A 25,748-nucleotide genomic window follows, 5' to 3' on the forward strand; every position below is an offset into this window, starting at 1 on the left:
TATGTCCCTCTCTTTTATCTTTTTAACCTCTTGCTGTGTCTCCATGATCTTTTCCTCTCTTTTTTCTTGTCTCTTCATTTGTCTTTCCCAGGCCCATTCAGCCTCTTGGCCTAAATTTCAACCCCCACATCCCCATGCCCTCCAGTGCCTTCTCCTTGATAGCACTGGGTCTCTGTCTGATGGTGTTTTTCTGGGTCTCTTTCTGTATCTCCCTGTATATCTCAGGGCTGGTGTTTTTCACTGTCTGGCTCTTCTGTTATCTAAATTTCATTCTCTTTCCCCTTTTTGTGCCTCTCAGCTTTTGGGTCTCTGCTGAAGTTTCTATTTGTCTCTATGTGTGGCTCTCTCTCGTCTCTCTACATACATGTAGTGAGTTTTCATCTCTTTTTGTGGATGGCTACCTACATGGGTCTCTTACTCTCCCTGACCCACATGCATGAACCTCCCAGTCTGCCAGAAAGCCTAGCTTCCACTCATGCCCAGCGCCACCCCAAGCCGCACCCGGCTCCAGCTCTCCAGAGCTTTCTCCCTTATAAAGTAACGAGGCCACCACTGCCCAGGAATGCTTCTGTTGGGCTGCCAGGGGCCAGCCTGGCTGCAGTGGTGCAAAGAATGTGGCAGGGAGCAGACTGGCCTGGACACAATAGGGCCTGGAAGGCTAAGGGAGAGGCCTGAGAAACAGCAAAAAGGTTCCTGGAACAGGGGGTCAAAGAAGTGTCATGGGTTAATGGATGGGTGACAAACTTGTGGATTTCAGAGTGTCTTTTGACAAGTAACTTCCCTTTAGGTATCTCAGTTTGTCCAACCAAAAAATGGGCACAGGTACCTCAGTTTGTTCAACCAAAATATGGGCATAGGTATCTCAGTTTGCTAGTCAAAAAATGGGCAGAAGCACCCATTCGTCTAATCAAAAATGGACACGGAGACTCCCTCCTGCCTAAATTGGTTAAGTGCTTCCAGATCTGTGATTGGAGGCAAAGCACAAATTCTAAACGTATCTTGGTTTCACCTCAGGCCTCTCCCTCCCTGCCCACCCCTTGACTTGGGCTCTGGGGAATGGAGACAAGGGGGAGATAGAAGGCAAAGAAAGATCCAAGAAAGAGACCAACGTAGAGACCCAGATGGAGGAAAGGGAAAAATGAAACTTAATAGAGAGGGACACGGAAAGAGAAGGAAAAAATGAGAAGTACAAGCAGACACAGACAGAAAAGGACAACAGGACACAGAAAAAAGGAAAAAGACAGAGAGACAGGTTGAGAGATTGAGTGACAGGGAATGACAGACATGCACATAGAAAAGACAAGGGACGTGGGCAGATTCCAGGTCCTTGGAAACAGGAGACGGGAAAAGTGAGTGCCAGATTGCCAGGGGCCAGAGAGATGAACAGGCTTACTGTACTTTGGCAGGTGGACGAAAGGGAGACGGAGACATTCAGGCTGCAGAGGCATCAAGTGTCTGTCTCACAAGAGGCAAGCCTGGATGGGAGGAGGGATGGAACAAGGGCAGGGCAGGCATGGGGGCCCTTCTCTGGGGGCAGGGAGCAGCTGGGGCCTATATCCCTGGACACAGGTCCCAGGCACAGGCACCTTGGGACCAACCTGACCAATTCTGGGGCTAGGGCCCTATTGTGAGAGCCAGAGGTGTCCCCTGGGATTTTTGGAGACAAGGCCTAGGTGTTCTCCACCCTCCAGAAGCAGGCCCAGGGAAAGCTGGGGGAGAGTTAGGCCAACCACAATAATTAGAGATAACGGAAGGAGAGGATTCTTCTCCTGTGCCAGCACGAACTTCTGTGGCCTTGTGGGAGTCACTGTCTTCCTTTGGGAATACTTTTCCTCATTTAATTTAATCCAGCAAAGATTTACCATGTGCCAGGCACTGTCTTCAAGGGGCTGGCGTTCTATCCATCCCCCCAGGTGACGGCATTGGCCAGTAGAGTACTGGTGTTCCTTCCCATCTGAGGAGGGGCTGAGTGAGAAAACACTGATGCTTATGACATCTTCCCCTTAAAATATTAAGTAAATAATGTATGTGAAAAAACATTCATTACATATAGCATTTCGTCAGTGTGAGAATGGGCTTAATTCTTTGCTATACTACTCCAAAATTTCCCCATCCTCCTTTCTCCTAGGGATATTTCATTCCTTACATTCCTTGAGATTCATTTATGAGTTTCTTCAATGTATGATGCAGTGAAAAGAACACTGGGTGACACTGGGAGAATCACACAGCCTCTCTAGGCTTCCATTTCCTTCTATGTAGAATGAACAGTTTGGACTAGATGATCTCTGAGGTCCCCCTAGCTCTAAATGTGGCATCATATAAGAGACGGTCCATGCCTTCTGGGGTCTGGAGCTGACACCTCTGTGGAAGTGGGGCTTGAGAGGGGGAAATATGGAAAGATGGGGTGACCAGAGCATTTTCTCTAACAGCAGTTCCAACATCTGGGATTCTCAGCAGTTGATAGTCTGTGCTGTAGTCCCAGTCCCCAAACCTCTGGGCTGGCTTCTCTGGTCTCATGGCCCCCAGGCCAGCCTCTGACCACTCTAGCTCTCTGTTCTTGGGAGAGGGGCCAGAACCCCAGCTCAGTGAACATAGACTCCCTCTGTGCAGCCAGGGTCCCTGTTGCTCAGGAAGGGGGCGTGGGGGACAGGAAGGACTCCACCTCCACCCCTCAGAGGTGGGCCGCCAGGCCCCAGACAAGCAGGTCTTGTGTGGAGCTGGAAGCTGAAGCCAGGGCTACCCCTCAGCCCACCAGGGCTTTTTTCCACCTTAAACAAACCCCAGCTGCGAAAGAGGTGGGGACCAGACAGGAACATACAGCCCCTTTCATGAAACCTAGCATGGAGAGGGAGTAGGGGCAGGGAGGAGAGACATCCCAGCATTGGGGCTGGGTTTTCCTGAATCCAGTTCAACTGTAATTAACTAGCCATCTTCCTAGTACCCAGACCTCTCCCTCACTCATCCTTATACACACCCTGGTAGACACCCCCACCCAGATGGATCCCCACAAACTTATACCCCCTTGCACAAACACACTGACCCCCACAAACACACCTGCACCTTGGCATATACCCACATGCTCACTAATACCCACAGACTCCCTTCTCACATATAAATACGGGAACCACAAACATACAGCCTCCCTCTGATACCCACTCACACCAACACATGCCTATCCCTATGTATATACTCTCACAATGACACCCCAAACACATATGTCCCCTTGTTCAAACGCACACTGGCATCCACAAACATACCCATCCTTGTGCGTGCTTATAGGCAGAGACTTGGGCAGATGTGTCAAACATACCCACATGTAGTCACACACATTCATGTCTATCTACGTACACTCATGTTAACACATGGACACACACTCCTCACTAACCCACAGGAGCACACAAGCTCGAGTTTGTACCTTCACACATACACTTATAGACACACACACACACACACACACACACACACACACACACACACACAGAGTCTTCTGCTAGTCCAGAATCTCCAGTAGCATACCCTACTCCTAAGCCTCCCTTTCCCTTAGCCTCCTCAAGCAATACTGCCCCCCAACTTCTTCCTAGCAAATTGACTCACCCACGGCTGTCTCCCAAAAAACCTTATGCCATTAACCCTCTGGTTGCCAGCATCAAGCAGTCAGTCAACAAACATTTGTCAAGCACTTACTGTGTGTCAGGCACCATACTAAGTACCAACCCAGTGCTCAAGGAGCTCATATTTAAATGAGAGAGGCAACCTATACATAGATCAGTATATACAAGATAAATACAGAGTAAATGGAAGAGGGGAACATATATAATATGAACCATCTTCCTGATTGTGGAGAATAAAGAAGGTGAGACTTCATTTCCTCACTAGTGCACTGCCTTGTGAGGTAGTGAGCTCTGCAACACTGGGAATGTTTAGGCACCTATCAGATATATTGTAATGAGGGGAAGGTGCATGGCTCTTATATTAGGTGCAAAGTTGTCCCAGATGAGGGATATTAGGTCCTTCCAATTCAGAGTTTGATGATCTTAGAACCAGAGAATTAAATCTGGAGAGAAACTAGAAGTTGGAAGGTTGAGCTAGAGACCATCTAGTCCAGGGGTGGGGGACCTTCGGCTTCGAAGCCACAGGTGGAGGTCCTTAAGTGTGGTCCTTTGACTGAATCCAAACTTCACAGAACAAATCCTTTTATTAAGGGAATCTGGGAAGTTTGCATTCAGTCACAGGGCCTCACTCAAGGACTTAGAGAGTCATGTGTGGTCTCAAGGTCACAGATTCCCTACTCCCAATCTAGTCCAACCTTATTTTATAAGAAAGAAAAGGAAACTGAGATTCTGAGAGAAGTTCCTCAAGTTTACACAGTGAATTGGTGTTGATTGGGTTGATATGGATTGATTAGTTAATGAAGGTTAATTGGAACTCCCATCTCTCGACGCAATCTAGAGGATAACATCCCCTGATTTCCTCTTCTTCCCCCAAAACCAACAAAGCTTCATGCCACTGGAGATAGAATATCAGCCCTGCATTCTGGGATCCTGCAGTGTGGACACTCACTAGCTGTATGCCCCCAGATAAATTCCTTAAGCTTTCCCAGCCTCCATTTCCACATCTGTAAGATGAGAAGAATAATACTTATCCTACCTTACCTCAGTTATTCTTGGCCCCATAGTGGCCAAAGCTATTGAGGGCCAAATAAGGTCACGTATAGAAGTTTCATGCAAAGTTTGAAGCACTATATAAATGGTGATCATTATCGTGACTTCCCAGACTCAGGAGAGCTTACACCTTACAGAGAAGAGACACTGGTACCATGAGTGTCCTTGGGAATTTCTCTGGAAGGGAGAGAAGTGAGGGATTCAGGACCATCAGCAGCTACCCAGAGCAATCAAACAGGTACAGAAAGAGACTTCAGGTAGAAGTCAGGCACAGAACTGAGCCCTAGGTCTAGAGTTTCTCTTCAGCACCTCCACCTCCACCTCCAGCCCCAAGGATCCTCCACCTCCGTCCGGGCAAACTCACAAACCAGGCCTTTCTAGATATGACTAGACAAGTTCAGATTGTCCAATAAGTGGTGTTCGAAGTTCAGCAAGGCTCTCAGTGAAAATGAGGATCTGGACATTGTTTCATTACCACAGATGAGGAGTCTCAGAGGATTGCCCAGAACCCAGAATTTAAGTAACTGACCCAGGGTCAGTGTGTAACAGAGACACAGCTCTCTTGCTTTGAGGTCAACTCCTTATCCTCAGCACCTTGCTATACTGTCTAGCACATAGTAGGTATTCAGTAAGCATCTGTTGATTGATTTACTGTCTAATGAGCAAATTTTTGTAAATAGAACCTTGTTTCGAATAGTGGCTCAGTGGGGCCTTGGAGTCAAGGAGACCTTGGTGCAAATCCTGCCTCAGATACTTCCTGTGTGACCCTAGGCAAGCCATTTAACCTCTCTGTGCCTCAGTATCCTAAAATGGGAATGATAATGGTACCTATTTCACAGGGTTGTTACAAGGACTAAATGAAATAACATGTAAAGTGCTTCCCAAACCTTAATGTATTATGTCAATATTAGCTATTATTAGTGAGTTTTTTTAACTAGAAAGTCAATTATAAGTATTTTAATGAAATGCATTCATATTTTTTAATAAATGAAAAGCCTATGCATTAATAGCCGTGAAAATCTTCAGCCATACTAAAATGACTGCCATCTATTGCTAAGGGGCAAATGGTGATGTCATTTGGGTCAAACAGTTGACCTGAACATTTTAGGGTACACCAAGTCCAATATGAGTCAGCAGTGTAATATGGCAGCCAAAAAGCTCATGAGATCTTACAGGATTGGGAGGGTTTGGAGAGGCCATATTAGAAGCAAAGTACCAACTCGGAGAAAGGATAGATCCTCTATACACTGCCCTACTCAGACCATCCATAGAATGTGCTGTCATTCAAGACTGTGTTCAGTTAGAAGGAAGACATGTACTAGTTGGAGAATGTGCAGGGGAGGGCAACCAGTTCAGGCCTTTTGGAGACCCTATTCATGGAACTAAAGACTTTTAATCTGGGGAAGAGAAAACTCAAGGGGATGTAAAGGCTACATTCAAATATCCAATGAGTTGTCTCATGGAAAAGAGTTTTGATTCATTCTATTTGGCCCAAGTAGAAGGGGATGGAAGTTTCAAGTCGAGAAGTATTAAGTACCTACTATGTGCCAGTCATTGTGCTAAGTGCCAAGAATACAAAAAAAAGATAAAAACCAATCTTCAGCTCTGAAAAAGCTAATAATTGAATTGGGGGCCGGGGAACAACACACAAACAATTATGTACCAATGAGATATAGATAGGATACATGGGAGATAATTAACAGATAGAAGGTGCTAAAATTAAAGGGGATTGAGAAAGGCTCCTTGGAAGGGATGGGATCTTAGCTGAAGCTGAAGGAAGAAGCCCAGAAGCAGAGAGGAGGTGGGAGAGCACTGCAGGCATGGGAGTCAGTCAAAGACAATTCCCAGAGATACTCGAGGTCAGTATCACTACATTACAGAGTAAACTATGTTTCGGGGATTCTAGTTTGTTCCAAGGAAAAATATCCTAGCAATGAAAGTCTATCTTCCAAAGTAGAACAGGCTGCCTTCAGCAGCCAAGTGGGACCCTGCCCCCAGGGGAGCTCTTCCATTTGTCAGGTTTGGAAGGGAGGGAATTTTTTTTTTCGGTCCAGAGGGCTTTAGGTGGCATCTATGCTCTCTTTCTACCCTAAGATTCTGTAACTCGTAGCCCCGGATTGAAACTGGAAGGTTGTTTCTATTTGCTCTGGGTTGTAACTACTGGGCAAAACAGTCAGAGGGCCCTTGACGTGAGCTCCAGCAGAGAGATCTAGAGAGAGATCCTTTCTGGAAGGAGAAGCAGAGGACCATTTGGCCACAAGACATGTGAGCAAGAGAGGGGCCAAGGAGAAAGGGATTGGAGGAAGCGGGAGAGAAGACACTTTCCAGAGCCTCCCAGAGCCTGAATCGGTCCATTGAGAGCTCCCAGCCCAGCCTCTTTCCTGTGGGTGGGGGCAGAAGGGTGCTTACAGAGGACCAGGTTGTGCTCTGTCCCCCAGGGTGGGGTTGGGAGACGGGAGAATTAGGGGGCACTGGGAACAGGAGAGCGGAACCAGGGTCTCCACCCACCCCACCCCTTTCACTGAAAAACAGCAGTTTAGGAGACCTGGAGTTTGGCCTGGAGTTTGGAAATTGTGACAGGCTAACAGCCTGCCCGCCTGGCCTGCGCTCACCTTCCGACTCTTCTTCTCTGCCAGGCCACTGTCTCCTGTATCTCACTGAGTCTCTCTCAGTCTCTCTCAGTCTCTCTCAGTCTCTCTCTCTCTCTCTCTCTCTCTCTCTCTCTCTCTCTCTCTCTCTCTCTCTCTGTCCATCTCCTCCACTTTCTCTTTCTTCCTCTTTCTCTCTCTTTCTGTCTTCCTATCTGTCTCTCCCCCACTTTCTTTCTCCCTCTTCCTTTTCCTTTTTTCCTCCTCTCTTTTTGCCTCTCTCCCTCCCCCTCTCATTTTCTTATTCCTTTTCTGTATATGTCTCTCTCTCTCTCTCTCTATCCCTTTGCATCTGTCTCTATGTGTTTAGTTCCCTCTCAGTCTCCCTCTTATTCTCTTTCCTTCTATGTCTCTCTCTTCAAGCCCTCTGTCTCTATCTTTCAGGATATCACTCTATGTCTTTATCTCTCTTTCATTCTTTCTCTTTCTCTATATGCTTCTCCTCTCCCTTTCAGTGTGTATAGCTCTACCTCTGATTTACTCAGTATATCTGTGTATGCCTATGTCTCAGCCACCATCTCTCATTGTCTGTGTCTCTATAGCACTCTCGCTGATTCCCTCTCTCTCTCTCTCTCTCTCTCTCTCTCTCTCTCTCTCTCTCTCTCTCTCTCTCTCTCTCCCTTTTTTCTGCCTGTGATAAACTACAGGGACCTAGTCCCCTGTGCCATGAGTGCCTGGGTGGGTAGCATGTGGAGCATGGGTAAGCTGGGCCAAACTAGGTCTATGGACAGTTTGTCCACCTGTAGGCACAGATTACTATTATCCATTTTGCTCCAGGGAAGACCATGGGCATCATTGCCTCTTCAGGGCATAGGGGAAAGTGACCCCCCACACCAGACCTACCCATTAGGGTCTGACTAGCCCTGGAGAAAACCCATTGCCATTTCTGCTACCCCAGTATCAGGACTTTCCAAATTCAGCCATGTGTCTTTCCCCTCATACCCCAAGATGAAGGATCCCTGAAGGACAGAAAAAGAAAAGGAGGCAAGAAGAAACCACTAACACCTAGAATAAGAGCCAATCCTCTTCCTCCCACACACCCACAACTTTTCCCCATCCTCAGAAGCAGAGAACAATCGCAGCCCACCAACCAGTGGGAGAACCTCATTCAGCATTTACTGAATCACCCACTCTAGGCAAGACACTGTCCTAGGTTCTAGACTTTGATGTGGGTCTGTGCATCATTCGGTAGAAAGAATGTTTGATTTGGAGTCAAATGACCTGGTTTCGAATCCCAGTTACACTAGTTGTAACTTCTCTGGGCAGTAGTTCTTCATCTGTACTGGACAATAAGGGGGTTGGGCTCAAAGACCTTCAAGGTCTCTTCTGGTCCAAATCTTTGCTCCTATCATCATCAGGGTGGTCTCTCCCTCTGCTATACAGATCGTAACCAGCCACACTTTCTTATTCTATTAAATGCTTATTCATGTCTTTCCAAAGACCACTGGTGGACAATCCTCTCAAGATGCCAGAGGTCTTCCTTCCTCTTGGTCTTCAATATTTCATAAAAACCAGTGTAATCCTTGATTGATCTATCTTCTTCTGGTTCCATGACCAGCCCACCCTACATGTCCTCAGCATGTTCCTGGACCTGTGACAGTCAAAGTTTTAAGGCGAGGATGATCAGTCTGTTATCTTTAACCTCTCGAAGCTGAGACCATTAAGTGAAAAAAGTCAAAATATCTGTAACCTGCCTTTGGCCATGCCCACAAGAGGACAGAATATGTGAGGATCTGTTGCTAGGGGGCCTATCAAAAGTGTAGATCAAAGACTTGAAGCTGGAAGGGACCTCAAAGAGCATCTAGTCCAACCCTTCTATTTTACAGATAAGGAAGCTGAGACACAGGGAGGTTGTACCTTTCACAGGGTAGCTCAGGTAATAAATATCAAAGGAAGTGCTGAACCCCTTGACTCCAAAACCAGTGGTTTTGTATAAGGAATCTTATCTCCCCAAACTGGAATGTGAGCTCCCTAAAAGCAAGAAGCCTCTCTTTTCCCATTCGCCACCTCAGTGACTTCCTCAGAATGGGCCATATAGTAAGCTATCACAAAATGCCTCATGATTCATTTGTAAGAAGCCGTCCAAGGAGATTTTTCCAGCTATGATGAGCCCAATGTAAGACTCTCACCTTAAATCCATGGGGAGCTAAGGCATCCCCCTAGTTAGGAGTTCTTAACTTGGGGGTTTATAGGTTTGGTTTTTAAATATTTTGATAACTGTATTTTAATAGAATAGGTTTGCCTTTGTATCTTATCTTATACATTTAAGACATCCATCTGAGAAGGGGTCTTTAGGATTCTCCAGGCTGCTGAAGGGGTCCCTAACAAAAAAGGCTTTGGCAATACTCTCACCATTGCCCCCAAACCCTTGGCACTCACAGATCCCAGGATGTAGTGTGATGGCCCAGACACCTAACTCTTCTTTATCTTTAAAACAAGTTGGGGGGTGGGATGATCTCCAAAGTCCCTTCCTGTTCTCAGATGATCCGTCCCAGTGGAAAAACTCCGCTGGTTTAGAAAACCAGTTTTGCATACTCAAGGAAGGGATAAGAGGGAAGGGGCTTGTGCCAGGACTAGGTTCATTTCCAGGGCTTTCAGAAGCCTGCCTCGGGCTGGGGCCAGTTGTCTCCCCGGCCCCCACCTCCCTGCCCAGGAACCTTTCTTTCCCTTGTATGGCTACTGGCAGAGTGCCGGTCAGGTGAGGTTGGTCATCCAAAAACAGGAGACAGATGCCAAGTTCCAAAAGAAATCATGTCAAGAAAGCAGAGGCCTTGAATCTTAAGGTACAGGGAAACCAATCTGTCAATGTCATAAACTGAGTACCCAGGAAGGAGAAAACCTTGGTCCAGGCACCATGCCCTCAGGAAGCCCCTGGCCTGGAGAGGCATGAAGTCTCATCCTGCAGGCGGCTCCCAGTGTAGAAAAGTAAGGTGGGGCTGTGGGAAGGTCATTGGCCTTTAAGCCAGGAGACTTGAAATCGGGTCCCGATTCTGACGCATACTGTCCAAGTGACCTCGAGCAAGTCAGCACAAGGTTCAGTTTTTCCATCTACAACATGTCATTTATAAGAGGAGTCTGAATCAGATGGTCTCAGCCACCTCATCCTTGACTTCTCCAAAGCATAGCTCAGATGCCTCCTCCTATAAGAAGTCTTTCCTGATCCCACCTCGTTATTCATACTTCTCTTCCTCTTCAAGTGACTTTGTATTTACTTACTTGTATACATGTTGTATCCAGATATGCGTGTGCATGTGTGCGCACACACACACACATACGCACATATACCCACACCTACTAGACTATAAGCCCTTTGAAGGCAGTAAATATTTAACAAATGTCTTTATTGCCGGTGCTGAGCACAGTGCCTAGCACATAGTAGGTACGAAATAATCATAAGATTTAGAGGTAGAAAGGAAATTGGAGGAAAATAGTCCAAACTCCTCCACTTACAGATAAGCAAATGGAGTCTCGGAGAGGTTCATACAACTAGGGTCATACAACTGGGGTCATACAACTAGAGTCAGGGCCAGGATTTGAACCCACCATCTACTATGCCATGTTGAGAAATGACAGGGTGTGGGTAACCTTGGGCTCTGCTCGAATGAGTCACTAAGGAAAGATGCCATTGGCTGACTCAGAATCAGCAGTCCAGAAGAGAATGACTTAAAGAGAGGCAGGCAGAGAGGTCAGTGGAGGACATAGACCTGCTGGGGTGTTTTATGAACCAGGAGCGCCAGGCTAGTAAAGGTTGTTTGTTGCAGCCTTTGAGCCAAGGCCCAAGGCAGGCAACAAGGAAGGGAACCAAGGCTTTAGTCTTCACGGCCTTCTCAGGGCCGGGGTCACACAGGCTTTCCCTGGAAACTTTCTTGATTTTTTAACCCAGGCCAGGTAGTGAGTAGAGCTAAAGAGAGGAAGGAACCTTCGAGAAGTTTGTTTATTCCTGATCCCTGAGTCCTGGCAACACTAACCATAGCACCAAGGCCTCCATATTGGCATGTTCCAATCCCCATCCTAACCTTACCCCAGAGGTGTCCCCTAAACTCAACCTCAGACTGGCCATCTAATTGTGGCCACAGACTGGCTTCTAGGCCCAGACACAGATTCAACGTAGCATGTTCTCCCAACAATAAACCATTCAGCATTGACCTCCTTCTGGAGGAGACACTCCATCCCCTGCTTAAAGTTCTGATAAGAATTAGTTTGGAGCCACCAGAGGTGCTTCACTCAGCTATCTCCTCCACGAGGGCATTTAAAGTCAAACTGGCACTCAGAGCAATGCTTTGAACAAAAAGCCAAACCTCTCATTCATTCTCCTTCCTTGGATGACTACTTGTTAGGTACCCACCTTTCTCAAAGCTCTGTGCTAGGCACTGGAGATACAAAGTTTAAAAAAAAGGAGAGAGAGGAAAAGAAAACTAGCCAACCATTGCAACTTACCTTCTACCATTGGGATACAACATTTGCAGGAAAGAGTAGGTGTGTAGATCATTTGAGAAGGGAGGGAGCCCTACCATCTCTGAGAGTAAGGAAGGCCTTCCTTCTGGAGAGGGCATCAGAGCTGATCCCTAGAGAAGGCTGAAGATTCTAAGACAGAGATAAAGAGAGAGGGCATGGAAAGTCACTGAAAAGAGAAATAGAATGTTGAGTTTGGAGAATATGAGGAGGCTGGTTTAGCCAGAATGAAGACTATATGAATGGAAGTCATGTGAATGAGTCTGGAAAATGGATTTCAAGCTGAAGAACTTGTACTTAATCGTGGGGGCAATAGGGAGCCACTTAAGATTTTTGACTAGGGGAATGACATGATCAGACATATTCTTTAGGAATAACACTTTCCAGCTGGGTGAAATATGGCCTGGAGGAGGGCAAAAGGAAAGGTGGAGGAACTAATTAGGAAGCTTTTGAGATTTCCAAAGGAGAGGTGATGAGAGATGGTTCTAGAGTGGGGGTTCTGTGAGTAGAGAGAAGGGGAAAAATGCAAAAGATGTTGTGGGAGCAAAACTGACAAGATAAGGCAACTGATCATTGCACAAGGGGCATGAGGAGAGAGGGAGGAATTGATGATAATGCCAAGATCCATCAACAAACATTTATTAAACTACAAGCCCGAGATTTTGTGCTAGGAACAGACATATACACACAAAAGAAAGAGGAAGGAAGGAAGGAAGGAAGGAAGGAAGGAAGGAAGGAAGGAAGGAAGGAAGGAAGGAAGAGTTCTTGCCCTCAAGGAGCTTATGATCTAACGGAGGATGTAGATAAGCTATCTACCAAAAATATTCAGATTAAATGGAAGGTGGGAAGGCACTTAGAGCTGGGGGGAATAGGAAAAGCCCCCTGAAGAAGGCTGAATTTGAGCTGAGTCTTGAAGGAAGACAGAGAAACTAAGGTCGAAATAAGAGAATAGAACATTCCAGGCATGGGGCACAGTCAGTGGACATGCATGGAGATAGGAGATTGTATCATGTTCACGGAACAGTAAGTAAGTCAATGTAGTTAGATTGTAGAATTAAGTAGTAGAAAGGGGCCAAGTGATGGGAAGTCTTAAATGCCACACAGAGGACTTTTAGATCCTAGAGGTAGTAGGGAAACATTGAAGTTTATTGAGAAGTATATTAACATAGACAGATTTCTGCTTTAGGAAAATCACTTTACCTGCTGAGTGGTAGATGGATTGGAATAAGGAGAGACTTTAGGCAGGTTAACCAGTTAGAGAAAAGTGATGAGGACCTGAGCAAAGGTGGTAGCTGTGTGAGGGGAGGGAAGGAAGATATGAAGGTAGAAATGACAAAATCGTGTGACAAACTGGAGATGTGGGGTAAGTGTGAGTAAGGGGTCAAATATATCATTGAGCTGTGAGCCTGGGTGTTTGTTTGGGATGATGGCAATGCTTCAGCCAGTAACAGGGAAATTAGGCAGAGGGGAAGATTTGTAGGGAAAGGTGATGAGCTTGGTTTTGGACATGCTGAATTTAAGATGTCTGTGGGACATCCAGTTTGAGAGTTCCAAAAGGCAGCTGATGATGAGGCAGGAGTTCAGAGAGAGATTAGGACTAGATATACGGACTGGTGAGTCATCTAAATAGAGATTATATTTAAACCCATGATAGCTATGGAGATTACAAAATAAGATAGCATTGTGTTAGCATAGGGAAGAGGGGGAGAAATGGGGAGCAATAAGAGGAGAGAGAGAAAGAGACAGAAAGAAAGACATAAGACAGAACCTTAGGGTTCTATACACAGTGAGTGAGTATGACAGGGATGAAAATCCAGCAACAGATACTGAGAAGGAGCAGTCAGATACGTAGGAGGAGAACAAGGAGAGAATTGTGTCATGAAAATCTCAACAGAGAAAAGTATCAAGAAGGGGGTGATTGACAGTGTCACATTCTGCAAAGGGGCCCAAGAGGACAAGGACTGAGAAAGGAAACAAGAAAAGAACCAAAGATTTAGCAATGAAGAGATCGTTGGTAATTTTGGAGAAAACAGGTGCCTCCACCATTGGGGTTAAAAGCCAATGACAGGGGGTTCAGAAGGGAGCTGAGGTAAGGAAGCAGGTGGTAAACATGGCTCTTTCTAAGAGATGGTCTGTGAAAAGGAGGAAGGATCTAGGATGATAGTTTGAGGGGGTGAAAAGTTCCAATGCAGTTTTTTCAAGGATGGACTGGACCTGAACATGTTTATAGCCAGCAGAGAAGAGGCAACTGACAAAGAGAGATGGGAGTAAGAGGGAGCTGTGGAAGGAAATAATCAAAGGAGGAAACTTCTGAAGAAAATAGGATGGGATGGAATCGGGGTGGGAGTAGAGAAGTTGATGGTGACAAGAGGGTTTCCATTCACTCTTCCTTTGCTGTCGTTTCCATGGAAGAAACTGAAACAAAGGAAGGGACACTGGGGGATGATGGTATCTTTGAGGTGCAGACTAGGGGGAGAAGAGTTTGCTCCAGCTATATAGTCTCTGTGTTCTCAGTAACATAGGGGGCCATGTCCTTTAGTAAGAGGGAAGGGAACTGTAGTTATGTAAGCAATACAAGGAAAGAAGAGATTCAGCAGAGCTGCTATAGGGGAATAGAAGGAACTATATGCAGCAGGGAGAGCCCAGCTGACATTAGGGAACATGAATTTCTAGTGGACACTCTCAGCATGGTTGTGCATCCCACCATCCATCTGCAGTGCCACCTGAGTAGGAGCTGAGAAGGTGGAGAGTGGGGTTAACCCAGGGCTTTGTTTGGCAAGGTGGGAACCATGGCAGAGCAAGGAGGCAAAGGGTTCCTAATGGGGAGCAGTCTGAGGTTGGACTGACTAACTAGAAGGTCAGGACTGAAAAGCGAAGCCAGAGTAGGGGCAAGGGACAGGAAAAGAGGGAAAAGTGGCATACCTGAGGAGGAAGAATGAATTTGGAAATGAGGCAGAGGAAGAGATGGAAAGAGAAGAGACCGGCATCCAAAATCACAACAGACCAGATACAAGGTCCTGAGGCCATATTGAGTAGGTCTGACCATGTCACCTTCCTACTCAATAAACTCCAGTGGAATCATAATTACTTATAGGATCAAATATAAATTCCTTCGTTAATTCCTCCATTTAAGTTTTAAAGCTCTTCACAACCTAGATCTTGCCTTACTAACTGGTATTTTAACACATTCCTCCCGTCAATAGACTCTGTAGTCCAGGCATATCAGCCTACTTCATATTCCTCAAACACACTGGTCCATCTCTCACCTCCATGCCTTTGTCCTACATGACTGGAATGCTCTCATTCTGAACCTCCATTTTATAGGAATCCCTGACTTCCTTTGAAATTCATTTCAAGAGCTACCTTCTCCAAGGGGACCTCTCCCGGTCCCCCACAGCTACTACTGCCTTCCCTTCCATGGTTGTTGCTCAGTCATTTCAGTTGTGTTCAGCTCTCTGTGACCCCATCTGGGCTTTTCTTAGCAAAGATACTAGAGTGATTTTCCATTTCCTTCTTCAACTCATTTTACAGATGAGGAAACTGAGGCAAACACTTGCCCAAGGTCACACAGCTAGTAACTCTCCAAGGTTAGAACTCAGATCTTCCTGTCTCCAGCTCCAGAAGGGGCCACCTTGATCCTTCTAGCCACATTCTAAGTAGCTCCACATGTCAAGCTCTTTTTGTGGACAGGGCCTGGAGGAAGCAAAGACAAAGGTGGAAAAGGTCTCTGCCCTCAAGGAGTTTATAAGCTAATAGCTGGGATACGCAACAGATGCATAAATAAATATAATACGAGGTGGAATAAATAAGAAAGATAAAGAGAAAATATAGACAAAGAATACTAAGAAGAGGAAGGAGACATGGCTTTCATCTGTGGGTAACAGGGAAAATTTCTTGAAAGAGAGACAGGATGTTGAAGGTCAAGGTCAGAGATGATCTGGTGGCTGACTTGGGTTGGAACACAGCCTGTGTAAAGGAGAGGAATAGGAAATATGGTTGGGCAAAAAAAAAGCTCAGACAAACAGGGTAATTTTATAAGTACCTTATTAAATTTAATGTATATTTTAAAAATAAACTGCATAAGAGAAGCTCACATATATAATCTCCTTCCTTTCCTATATAATCTTCTTTTTTGTTCTTTGTATATTTAAATGTGCGTGTCCGTTAATGATTGCTAAGTTCATAGTATAACATGGGTTTGCTCTGGCTCCACTCTCTGAGGCCAAGTATGTGAATACCCTACTCCTTCTTTGGGACTCTTAGATGGTGGAAGATTCTCTTCCCGACTGGCATTGGCTTAAACCCCCAACAATTCTGTTCCTCCCTGTTTTAGGGGTCAGTAACTGGCACCCTAGTTCCATTCACTACTTAACCTGCTTTAACTTTGACAAAGGACTAGTTGTTGCAAAGGCATAATAGGAACAAAATTCCATCTTGGGGGCATAATGCCTCCAGTAACACCTCAGTTTCTGGGAAGAAGAAGGGGATTAGACTCAAGGCTTAACTTGATTCCTGCACAGCATTGGTCTCATCAAGTTCCAGTCCAAAGCCCCACTGAACTAGCCTTTTCCTGCAGGGTTGGGTGCCACATTTGGCCTGGAATACTGGGATCCAATATCCCCATGACTCCACCTCCAGGGTCATTGACTGAGCTCCCTGCACATGGAAAGAAAAGGACAAATGAAAGAAGACTAAAACCCTAAGCCTCATATTCCAGAGCTACATGGCTTAAGGGTGGGAGTGGGACAAGTGGAAGAGGTCTGTATATGAATGAGTCCTTCCCACTAGACTAGAATGCAAGGAAAAAGAATGCTTTAAAAAGTAATTTTATAAAGAAATGAATAGTTACAGCTAAGCAACTAATGGAAAAAGACTGCTCCCAACCACAAGGTAGGCCAACCTGAAAGTGCACATGCACACCAGTTCTCCATATCTCCAAGGAGCAGGTCCTCAGTGTCTTCCACATGGGTGCCTCCATCTAAGGTGATCTAGGCATTTGTCAAACACTTATTACATTATTTTTTTAATGCTCTTAAAAAGAAAATGTTGGATTCAGATTGTGGAAAGTCTTAAATGTCAAGATAAAGAGATTTATTTGATCCTATAGACAATAGGTTGCTGTTGAAGATTTTTGAGCAAGGGAGTACCACTCAGACTTTTAAATGGGGAAGATTATTTTAGCAGTTGAGTAAAGGGTAGATTGGATGAGGTTACAGAGACTAATGGAACAAAAATCAATTAAGAGACAAGAAAAAAGGTGACAAGAAACAAGTATGCAGTATGAATAGGGGAAAAGGAGAAAGATATGAGAGATATTAGAAAGATAAAATCAAATAGGACTTAACAAATGATTGTATTTGGATTATTAGGGAGGGGGAAGATTCACAGATGACTCTAATATTCCCAGTCAAAGTGCCTAGGAGAATGTCAGTGTCAACAGAAAAAGAGAAATTAGGAAGAAAAGGATTGAGAGAGAGGATTATGAGTTTGTTTTGGGATATGTTGACTGAGATGTTGGCAGGATGTCATCAGGTGTAGATATCCAGCAAGGAGCTACAAATGTAGAGATGCTAGGCTGAATTTGGTCATCATCTACAAAGAGTTAATAGTTCATGGAAAGTGAGATTGCCAAGGGAGAGACTATAGAGAAAGAGAAGAGGACCAGGAACAGTCTTAGGTGGAAGGGAGGGGGGAATGTTGAAGGACACCCACACTTAGAGGCAGGCAAAAGAAAGTAAAACAGCAAAGGAAAATGAAAAAAGTGAGAACCATAGCTTTAGAATTGCAAGGGACCTCAGAAGTCATGTAGTTGAGCACCCTTATTTTATAGAAAAGAGGGACGGATGATCAGAAAGGTTGAATGACTTGCTTAAAGCCACAGGGCCTAAGCCAGGATCTAAATTCAGTGTCATCCAATCATAAGATCATGGAATCAAAGATTTAGAGCAGGAAGGGACCTCACTCAACACATATCCAGACCACACTCAGTATTTCCTTTTGCCCAAAGAATAGATTGGTCCCAGGACTAAGGCTGCAGGTAGGGATCATGTGGCCCCAGCTGGAAGAATGTCCAGGCAGGAAGGAAGCCAGCCTAGCTGTAAGAACATCTTATCCTCATCATTATCAGAAATGCTTACCACAGTTTACTTCCTCCTTCAAGTATGAAAATCTCTACTTTAACCCCATCATTACAGTCAGTCACTAAATGGGGACCCAGAGTGAAATTTAGACAGGATCCTCACCCAGTCTTAATAGAGAGAGAGAGAAGAAAGAGAAACATACACAGCAACACAAGACTCCATATTCAAATCCTGCCATTTCCATGGGGCAGGTCCTTCCTCCACAGATGCTGGTGTCTCCATAAACAGTTGAATCAGTGACTGTGGTCAAAAAAGCATTTATCCCATGAACAGCCAGCCAAGATTATCCAATTCATCCCCCTTGTTTTTATAGATGAGGAAACTGAGGCCTAGAGAGGGGAAATGCTTTGCCCAGGATCATGCAGGTAGTGAGTACCAGATGTTGGATTTGAACCCAGGTTCTCCAACTGCATATCCAGCCTTCTTTCCATGGCACCACAACTGCCTCCTAGAACAGGAAGACTGAGATGACTCAGAGGCAACAGATCAGATTTTTTTAAAACAAAACACTGAGTGTTTAAGACCAAGAAATACTGGAATTGTAGATCAAAGGGATGCCAGACCCTAGGCAGAGGGCAGAGAAGAGAGAGAAAAAGAGACAGTGACAGAGAGAAAGACAGAGACAGACAGAAAGAGACATGAGTCATTGGGGAGAATTTTCTAGATGCTGTGAGGCCACTGTATGGCTTGAGTGACAAATGAGCAGGTGTCCAGGAGGCTCAGTGGTTAGAACACTGGACTTGGAATAAAGAAAACTAGAGTTCAGATACTTAGTGACTGGGAGATCCTGGCCAAGTCACTTAGCTCTCTTAAATTCAGTTTCTTCATCCATAAAATAGGCATGACAATGATGATACCTACCACACGGGGGTGTTGGGGGGATTAGATGAGGTGAAGTTACATAAAGGGCAGCTAGATGGTGCAGTGGGGAGAAAGTGGGGCCAAGACTCAGGAAAACTTGAGTTCAGATCTGGACTTGGAATAAACAAGGCCAGAGTCCAGATACTTGCTCACTGTGTGACCCTGGGCAAGTCATTTAACCCTATTTGTCTCAGTTTCCTCACTTGTGAAATAAGCTGAGAAGGAAATGGCAAAACGACTGCAGTGTCTTTGCCCAAAAAACCCCAAATAGGGTCTCAGAGAGCTGAACGTGAATAAACCAACTGAACAACAACGAAACATATATAAAACACTTTGTAAATCATAAAACACCAGAGAAAGGCTGCCTACTACTATTGATCTGTACAGTCTGATTTAGAAAGAGACAAGAAGGAAAAGCATACAGATCAGCATCGTCAGGTGGGCACACCATCCGTAAAGCGGCCCAGCTGGAGAGCCCTTGTATGCTCACAGCACACAGGGTTCAAGAGAGGATGGAATCCATCAGGGCAGACTTCCTGAAAGAGGTATCAACTTAAACCAGGGGGAGAAGCACAGACTGCTTGGCGGGATGAGGGGAATATGAGGGGAATATTAGGGGAAGACTCTGACCCCCTGGACCCAATCCACAGCCAAATCCTGGCTTCTCTCCCCATTCCAGAAGGCAGTTGAGACCTAAGCATTCTCCTTGGCGCAATCAAGAGAATAAAAAATATGTATGGGTCTGCTGACTCATCAGGGGATCCTTAAATCACTCAATAACGGGAAATCGTTTCACACAATGGAGGAAATTCTCTCCAGAACAGGGCATTAACTGCCTTCTAATAGACTCTCTCTGGGGTCTATTGTTCAGCTAATTCAGGCCAACTTTCTAACCAAACCAATGGTAAAGGTTCTGGAGAAGCCAGCTGCTGGCAATGGGACCTCCAAGGCCTGAGAGGAAGGAGATGAGCATGCGCCCTGCAGTCCTGCCTAAGCTCATTCAGATTCAGTCTCAAAATGGCGAGAGAATCAGTTGACCAAGTCTCATCCCTGCATGAACAGGAGTGCCCTTAACGTCATCCCTGAATGGTAGTCTTCCAGACAGCTTGAAGACCACCAGTGATGGAGAACTCATTACCTGTTGCAACAAAACATTCTGCTTTTGGAGATCATTACTGGTTAGGAAGTTATTGGGGGTTTTGCCCCCTCAATTGAGCAGTTGCCCAGTAGGGATGGGTAGAGCAAATGTCATTCTCCTTCTACATGACAATTTTACTAGTGTTTTCTCTTTCCCAAGCTAACATTCCCCTGTCCTAGTTCAAAGATGGATTCTGAGGGAGGACTCTTCTAATGTTCTAGGAGCCTAGCATTCTGAACTCCCCAGGATCCCCATGAAGCATCCAGCCTGACCCATAGCTAACCTTTCACCCTCTGCAGCTTCCTTCTTCGGAGAGAACCACTTGGAGATGCCCCTGGATGAAGCCCTGAGTGAGATTCACGTTAAGCTCCAAATCTTCACGGCCCAGTCAGATGCTTTTCTCCTCTTGTTAGCTGGCCCGAGTGACCACCTCCTGGTGGAACTACGCTCTGGCAGGCTGAAGGTCAGTATTCCCATTCTGTATTCCAGACCCACCTGAGAAGCCTGCCTGAGATATGAGCCTATGAGGGGGTGAGGGGAGCCCCAAACTGCCAGATCCAAGGAGTCAAGGTTGCTCCCTGGTGCTAGGGAAAGCACCAGAATGGGAGTGAGAAGAGTCTCTCTCTGTCTCTCTGCCTCAGTTTTCTCACTTGTAAAATGGGGATAATAACATCACCTATCCCCCAGGGATGCTACAGGGCTTGAATGAGGTGTCAGTAAAGCACATGGCAAACCTTAAATTGCTGGAGATGCTCACTATGACTATCATTAGGAAGCAGAGTGGAGCTAGGGAGCCCTATTCAGAGACAAGAAGACCTGGGTTCCAGCCCTGTCTCTGACCCACATTGATTGTATGACCCTAAGCAAGTCACCTAACCTCTCACTGACAGATCCAGAGATAAGAAGGCCTGAGTTCCAGACCTGTATCTGACCTATAATGACTGTGTGACCCTAGGTAGGTCACCTAACCTCTCATTGACAGATTCAGAGATGAAGGCCTGGGTTCTAGTCCTATCTCTGACCCATACAACTGGCTATGTGACCCTAGGAAGATCACCTAAACTACTGCTGACAGATCCAGAGACAAGAAGGCCTGAGTTCCAGTCCTGTCTCTGACCTGTACTGGCTGTGAGACCTTAGGTAGGTCACCTAAACTCTCATTTTCCCAGGGAACTCTATTAAGACTTCTAAGTTGCTGAACAAGTGTTGACCTGCATTGGTGGAAGGATGTTCTCTCCACCAATTAAAATCCCAGGTCAAAACTTCAAAAGATTTTGCCATTACCAGTCTGTAGAGGTGTTGTGACCTGAATCAGAGGAGAGGCTGTCCCTGCCAATAAAACCACAGTCCCTTGAAGGTTTGTGGTGTAACTCTTGCCCAGGCTCCCATTTGGGTAGGAAGCAAGACCTTGGGGGTCACCTGTGGGTCCTGACCCTGTTTCTCACTCTACCTTCTCCCTACTGCAGATCCAACTAGTCCAGAGAAATGAAGAGATCATTCTGCAGTCCCCTGAAGAATTGCCTCTCAATGACTTGGGGACCCATGATGTGGAGGTGATGGTGGCAGATGGCCAGGTCTCCCTGACAGTCGATGACCTCTTCAATTCCTCTACTACTGCTACTGAGGCCCCCCTAGAGGCCTCCTATGGCATTTTTGTGGGAGGGCCTGGGAGCTTGCATCTGTCCTACCTGAATAGGGCCAGCCGCCCACTTCGCGGCTGCCTCCAGGAGGCGTCCCTCAATGGCATGAACCTTCTGGCCCGGCTGACCGAAGGCATAAGGGATGGCTGTGCCGCAGAGTTCTCAGCCAGTGAAGACGAGGCTCTGGGCTTCACAGGACCCCGTGCCCTGGCTGCCTTCCCCACCTGGAGCACTCGAGACGAGGGCACTCTGGAGTTCACACTAACCACACGGGTCAAGCAAGCGCCACTGGCCTACCAGGCAGGGGGCCCACAGGGTGACTTCATCTATCTGGAGATCTCCGATGGACACTTGCGGGCCATAGTGGAGAAGGGCCATGGGGCCGTCATGCTGCACAACAGCGTCTCAGTGGCTGATGGGCAGCCTCACGAGGTCAGAGTCCACGTGGATGTGCATATGCTAGAGATATCTGTGGACCAGTACCCCACCCGCACCTCCAACCGCGGTGTGCACAGCTCCCTGGAACCTCAAGGAAGCCTGTTCCTTGGGGGTCTGGATGAAGAGGCCTCGCGGCGTCTGCGGGAGCACAGGCTGGGCCTGGCATCCGCAGTCTCCAACGTGTCTCTCACAGGCTGCCTGGAGGACCTGATCATCAACGGGGAGAGGCAGGGACTACAGAAGGCACTGATCACCAGAGACATCACTGCAGGCTGTGGAGTCCCTGAGGAAGAGTATGAAGACGATGCCTATGAAGTATACGAGTTGCCATCCACCTTGGCACCTGACGCCTGGACAGAACTGGAGATGCCCGAGCCCTGTCAGCTGGAGCCAGGTCTCCCGCCTCTTTTTACTAACTTCACCAAGCTGCTGACCCTGAGCCCCCTGGTGGTGGCCGAGGGGGGCACGGCCTGGCTGGAATGGAGGCATGTGCAGCCCACCCTGGATCTGAGTGAGGCGGGCATCCGGCAGTCCCAGGTACTGTTCGCTGTGACTCGGGAGGCCCAACATGGGGAGCTGGATTTCAGCATTCCTGGTGCCCAGTCCCGAAAGAAGTTCACCCTCCTGGATGTGGTCAGTCGGAAGATCCGATTCATCCATGATGGCTCTGAGTACCCTGAGGACCAGGTGGTCCTGGAAGTCACAGTGATGACCCAAAGCATGGTTCCCCAGTGCCTCCGCCAGGGTCAGACCTACATACTACCCATACAGGTAAACCCCCTGAATGACCCACCCCGGGTGGTCTTCCCACACGGAAGCCTGATGGTGATCCTGGAGCACACACAAAAGGCCCTTGGGCCTGAAATTTTCCAGGCCTATGACCCAGACACATCCTGTGAAAGCCTTACCTTCCAGCTCATTGGGACCCAGCACCTGGAAGGTGGCACAGTGGAACGTAACTCCCGGCCTGGTGAGCGGGTGGCTGAGTTCTCTTGCCAGGAACTGGAAGCAGGCAGCTTATCCTATATCCACAGAGGTGGCCCTTCCCAGGACCTCTTATTCCGGGTCACTGACAGTGTGGACACCAGCCCCGTCGCTGTGCTGCGTGTGGTAGCCATCCAGCCCACTGTGCAGATCCAGAACAACACGGGGCTGCTCGTGCCACAGGGTTCCTCTGCACTCATCTCAACAGCCAACCTGTCAGCCGAGACGAATGCAGTGAACCAAGATGTGAGCATCTTGTACCAGCTCACTGGGGTCCTGCTATATGGGGAGTTACAGAAGCAAGGGGCCACTGGAGCTTCCGGGGGGGACTGGAGGTCTGTCAGCTCCTTCTACCAGAGGGATGTTGAGCAGGGGCAGGTGCGCTACCTGAGCACAGATCCCCAGCACCACACCCAAGACACCACAGAGAAGATGATGTTTGAGGTGCAGGTGGGACAGAAGACCCTGGCCAATAACACCTTCCTGATCACCATCAAGAAAGCTGATATCCACATGCTAAAGCTCGTGCCCCTGCTGACCCATAATACCCGGCAGGAGGTGCTCACCACAGAGCAGCTGGAGGCCACTCTGGATGAGGAAGTGGACCCCAGTCCCACTTCCTTCCACTATGAGATTGTCCAGGCCCCCAGGAAGGGGAATCTGCGGCTGCACAGCATGCGGCTGACAGATAATCAAGGTTTCACTCAGGAAGATCTTCAGAAGGGCCACGTGACCTACCGAGCAACAGCCCGGGCCTCCGAGGAAGCTGAAGACTCATTTCTCTTCCGTGTCACAGCCCCCCCATATTCCTCCCCACTCTACACTTACCCCATCCGCATTGGTGGTGATCCAGATGCCCCAGTCCTCACCAACGTCCTCCTCTCTGTGCCTGAGGGGGGAAAAGGCACCATCTCCCAAGACCACCTGTTTGTCAGGAGCCTCAATAGCGCCAACTACCTATATGAGGTCATTGAAAAGCCACGCCATGGCAGTCTGGTGTGGCAGGGCACAGGGCAGGGCTCTGGGTCAGAATCCACACCAGTGACAACATTCACTAATGATGATCTGCTCCTAGGCCGGCTGGTCTATCAGCATGATAACTCAGAGACCACAGAAGATGATATCCCATTTGTGGCCGTGCGCCAAGGGGAAGGCAGTGGGGGCATGGCCTGGGAGGAAGTGCGAGGGGTCTTCCGTGTGGCCATCCAGTCAATGAATGACCACGCCCCAGTACAGACAGTCAGCCGTGTCTTCCATGTGGCTCGAGGTGGGCAGCGGCTGCTCACCACAGATGATGTGGCGTTCACTGATGCTGACTCGGGCTTCACTGATGCCCAGCTGGTGCTCACCCGAAAGGATTTGCTCTTTGGCAGTATTGTGGCTGCTGATGACCCCAGCCGGCCTGTCTACCGTTTTACCCAAGAAGATTTGAGGAAAAAGAGGATCCTGTTTGTCCACTCGGGTGCTGACCGAGGTTGGATCCAGCTCCAGGTGTCAGATGGTCAACACCAGTCCACCGCCCTGCTTGAGGTCCAGGCTTCTGAACCTTACCTCCGGATCACAAACAACTCTGGTCTGGTTGTCCCCCAGGGAGGCCAAGGAACCATTGACACATCCGTGCTAGGCCTTGACACCAATGTGGACATCCGCAGTAGTGAGGAGGTCCACTACCACATTACCACAGCCCCCCGCTGGGGGCAGCTGCTCCGAGCAGGCCAGCCCACCACCACTTTCTCCCAGAGGGATCTCCTTGAAGGTACTGTTCTCTATCAACACAATGGCAGTCGCAATCCCCAAGATACCCTGGGCTTTTCTGTGGAGGCTGGACAGGTGACTGCAGAGGACACACTGAAGGTGACTATCTCCCTGGACAGACCCCTGGCCCCACTTCAGATTGTGCATCAGGAGAAGATCTACGTCTTCCAGGGGGAGGCAGCTGAAATTAAAAGGGATTTCCTAGAGGTGAGGATCTTGCCTGTGACCCAAAATTCCCATGGCTGGGGGAAGCGGGGCTTCTCTCCCAAAATGGACATCCCCCAGGGGACATGCAAGCACCAGGGGTGGGGGACACTGCTTGAGTCCTGAGGATTCCAGAAGAAGTTCATTGGTGAGTGGGCTCTGTGGAGTAGGAACAGGAGTCTCTCCCACTCCTGGACTTCCAAATCTCCCATCAATCCCACTGCCTCTTAGAATTGCACCTCTCTCTCTCTCTCTCTCTCTCTCTCTCTCTCTCTCTCTCTCTCTCTCTCTCTCACACACACACACACACACACACACACACACACTTTCTCTCTGTCTCTATATCTCTCACTTTCTCTGTCTCTCACACACATACTCTCTCTGCCTTTCTCTCTCTCCCTCTCCCTCTCTCTGTCTTTCTCTCTCAGTCTATCTCTCTCTGTCTTTCTCTCTCTCCCTCTCTCTCTGTCTCTCTCTGTCCATCTCTCTCTGTCTCTCTCTTTCTCTCTCCCTCTCTCTCTGCCTCTGTCTCTGTCTCTCTCTCTCTCTCTCTCTCTCACACACACACACACACACACACACACACACACACACACACACACAGCTACCTCACCTGTTCATGCCTGTGGTTTGTAAACCAAGGACCCCGAGGGCTGAACAGCAATGAGGAAGGCTCTGAGACGACCCTCAGTCTCTGAGCAGAATCTCCCCACATACAGGAAACATGGTTTCAAGTTCTGAATTTGGTCCCAGCTCTCTGTGTGACCTTGGGCGAGTAATTTCCGGGCTTCAGTTTCCTCATTTGTAAAATGGGCAAGCTTGAAATG

General features: G+C 47.5%; 1 protein-coding gene across 1 annotated transcript in view; it reads left to right on the forward strand.

Annotated features, from left to right (window-relative positions):
* Nucleotides 1-25,748, forward strand: part of CSPG4 (chondroitin sulfate proteoglycan 4) — a 95,376-nt gene that overhangs the window by 44,702 nt on the left and 24,926 nt on the right. The window contains exons 2-3 of the mRNA XM_072628291.1: nt 20,200-20,363; nt 21,367-24,924. Coding sequence (XP_072484392.1) covers nt 20,200-20,363; nt 21,367-24,924 — 3,722 coding nt within the window. The remainder of the gene's footprint in view (nt 1-20,199; nt 20,364-21,366; nt 24,925-25,748) is intronic.

This window comes from Notamacropus eugenii, chromosome 1 (assembly GCF_028372415.1).
Source record: "Notamacropus eugenii isolate mMacEug1 chromosome 1, mMacEug1.pri_v2, whole genome shotgun sequence".
Taxonomy (NCBI): domain Eukaryota; kingdom Metazoa; phylum Chordata; class Mammalia; order Diprotodontia; family Macropodidae; genus Notamacropus; species Notamacropus eugenii.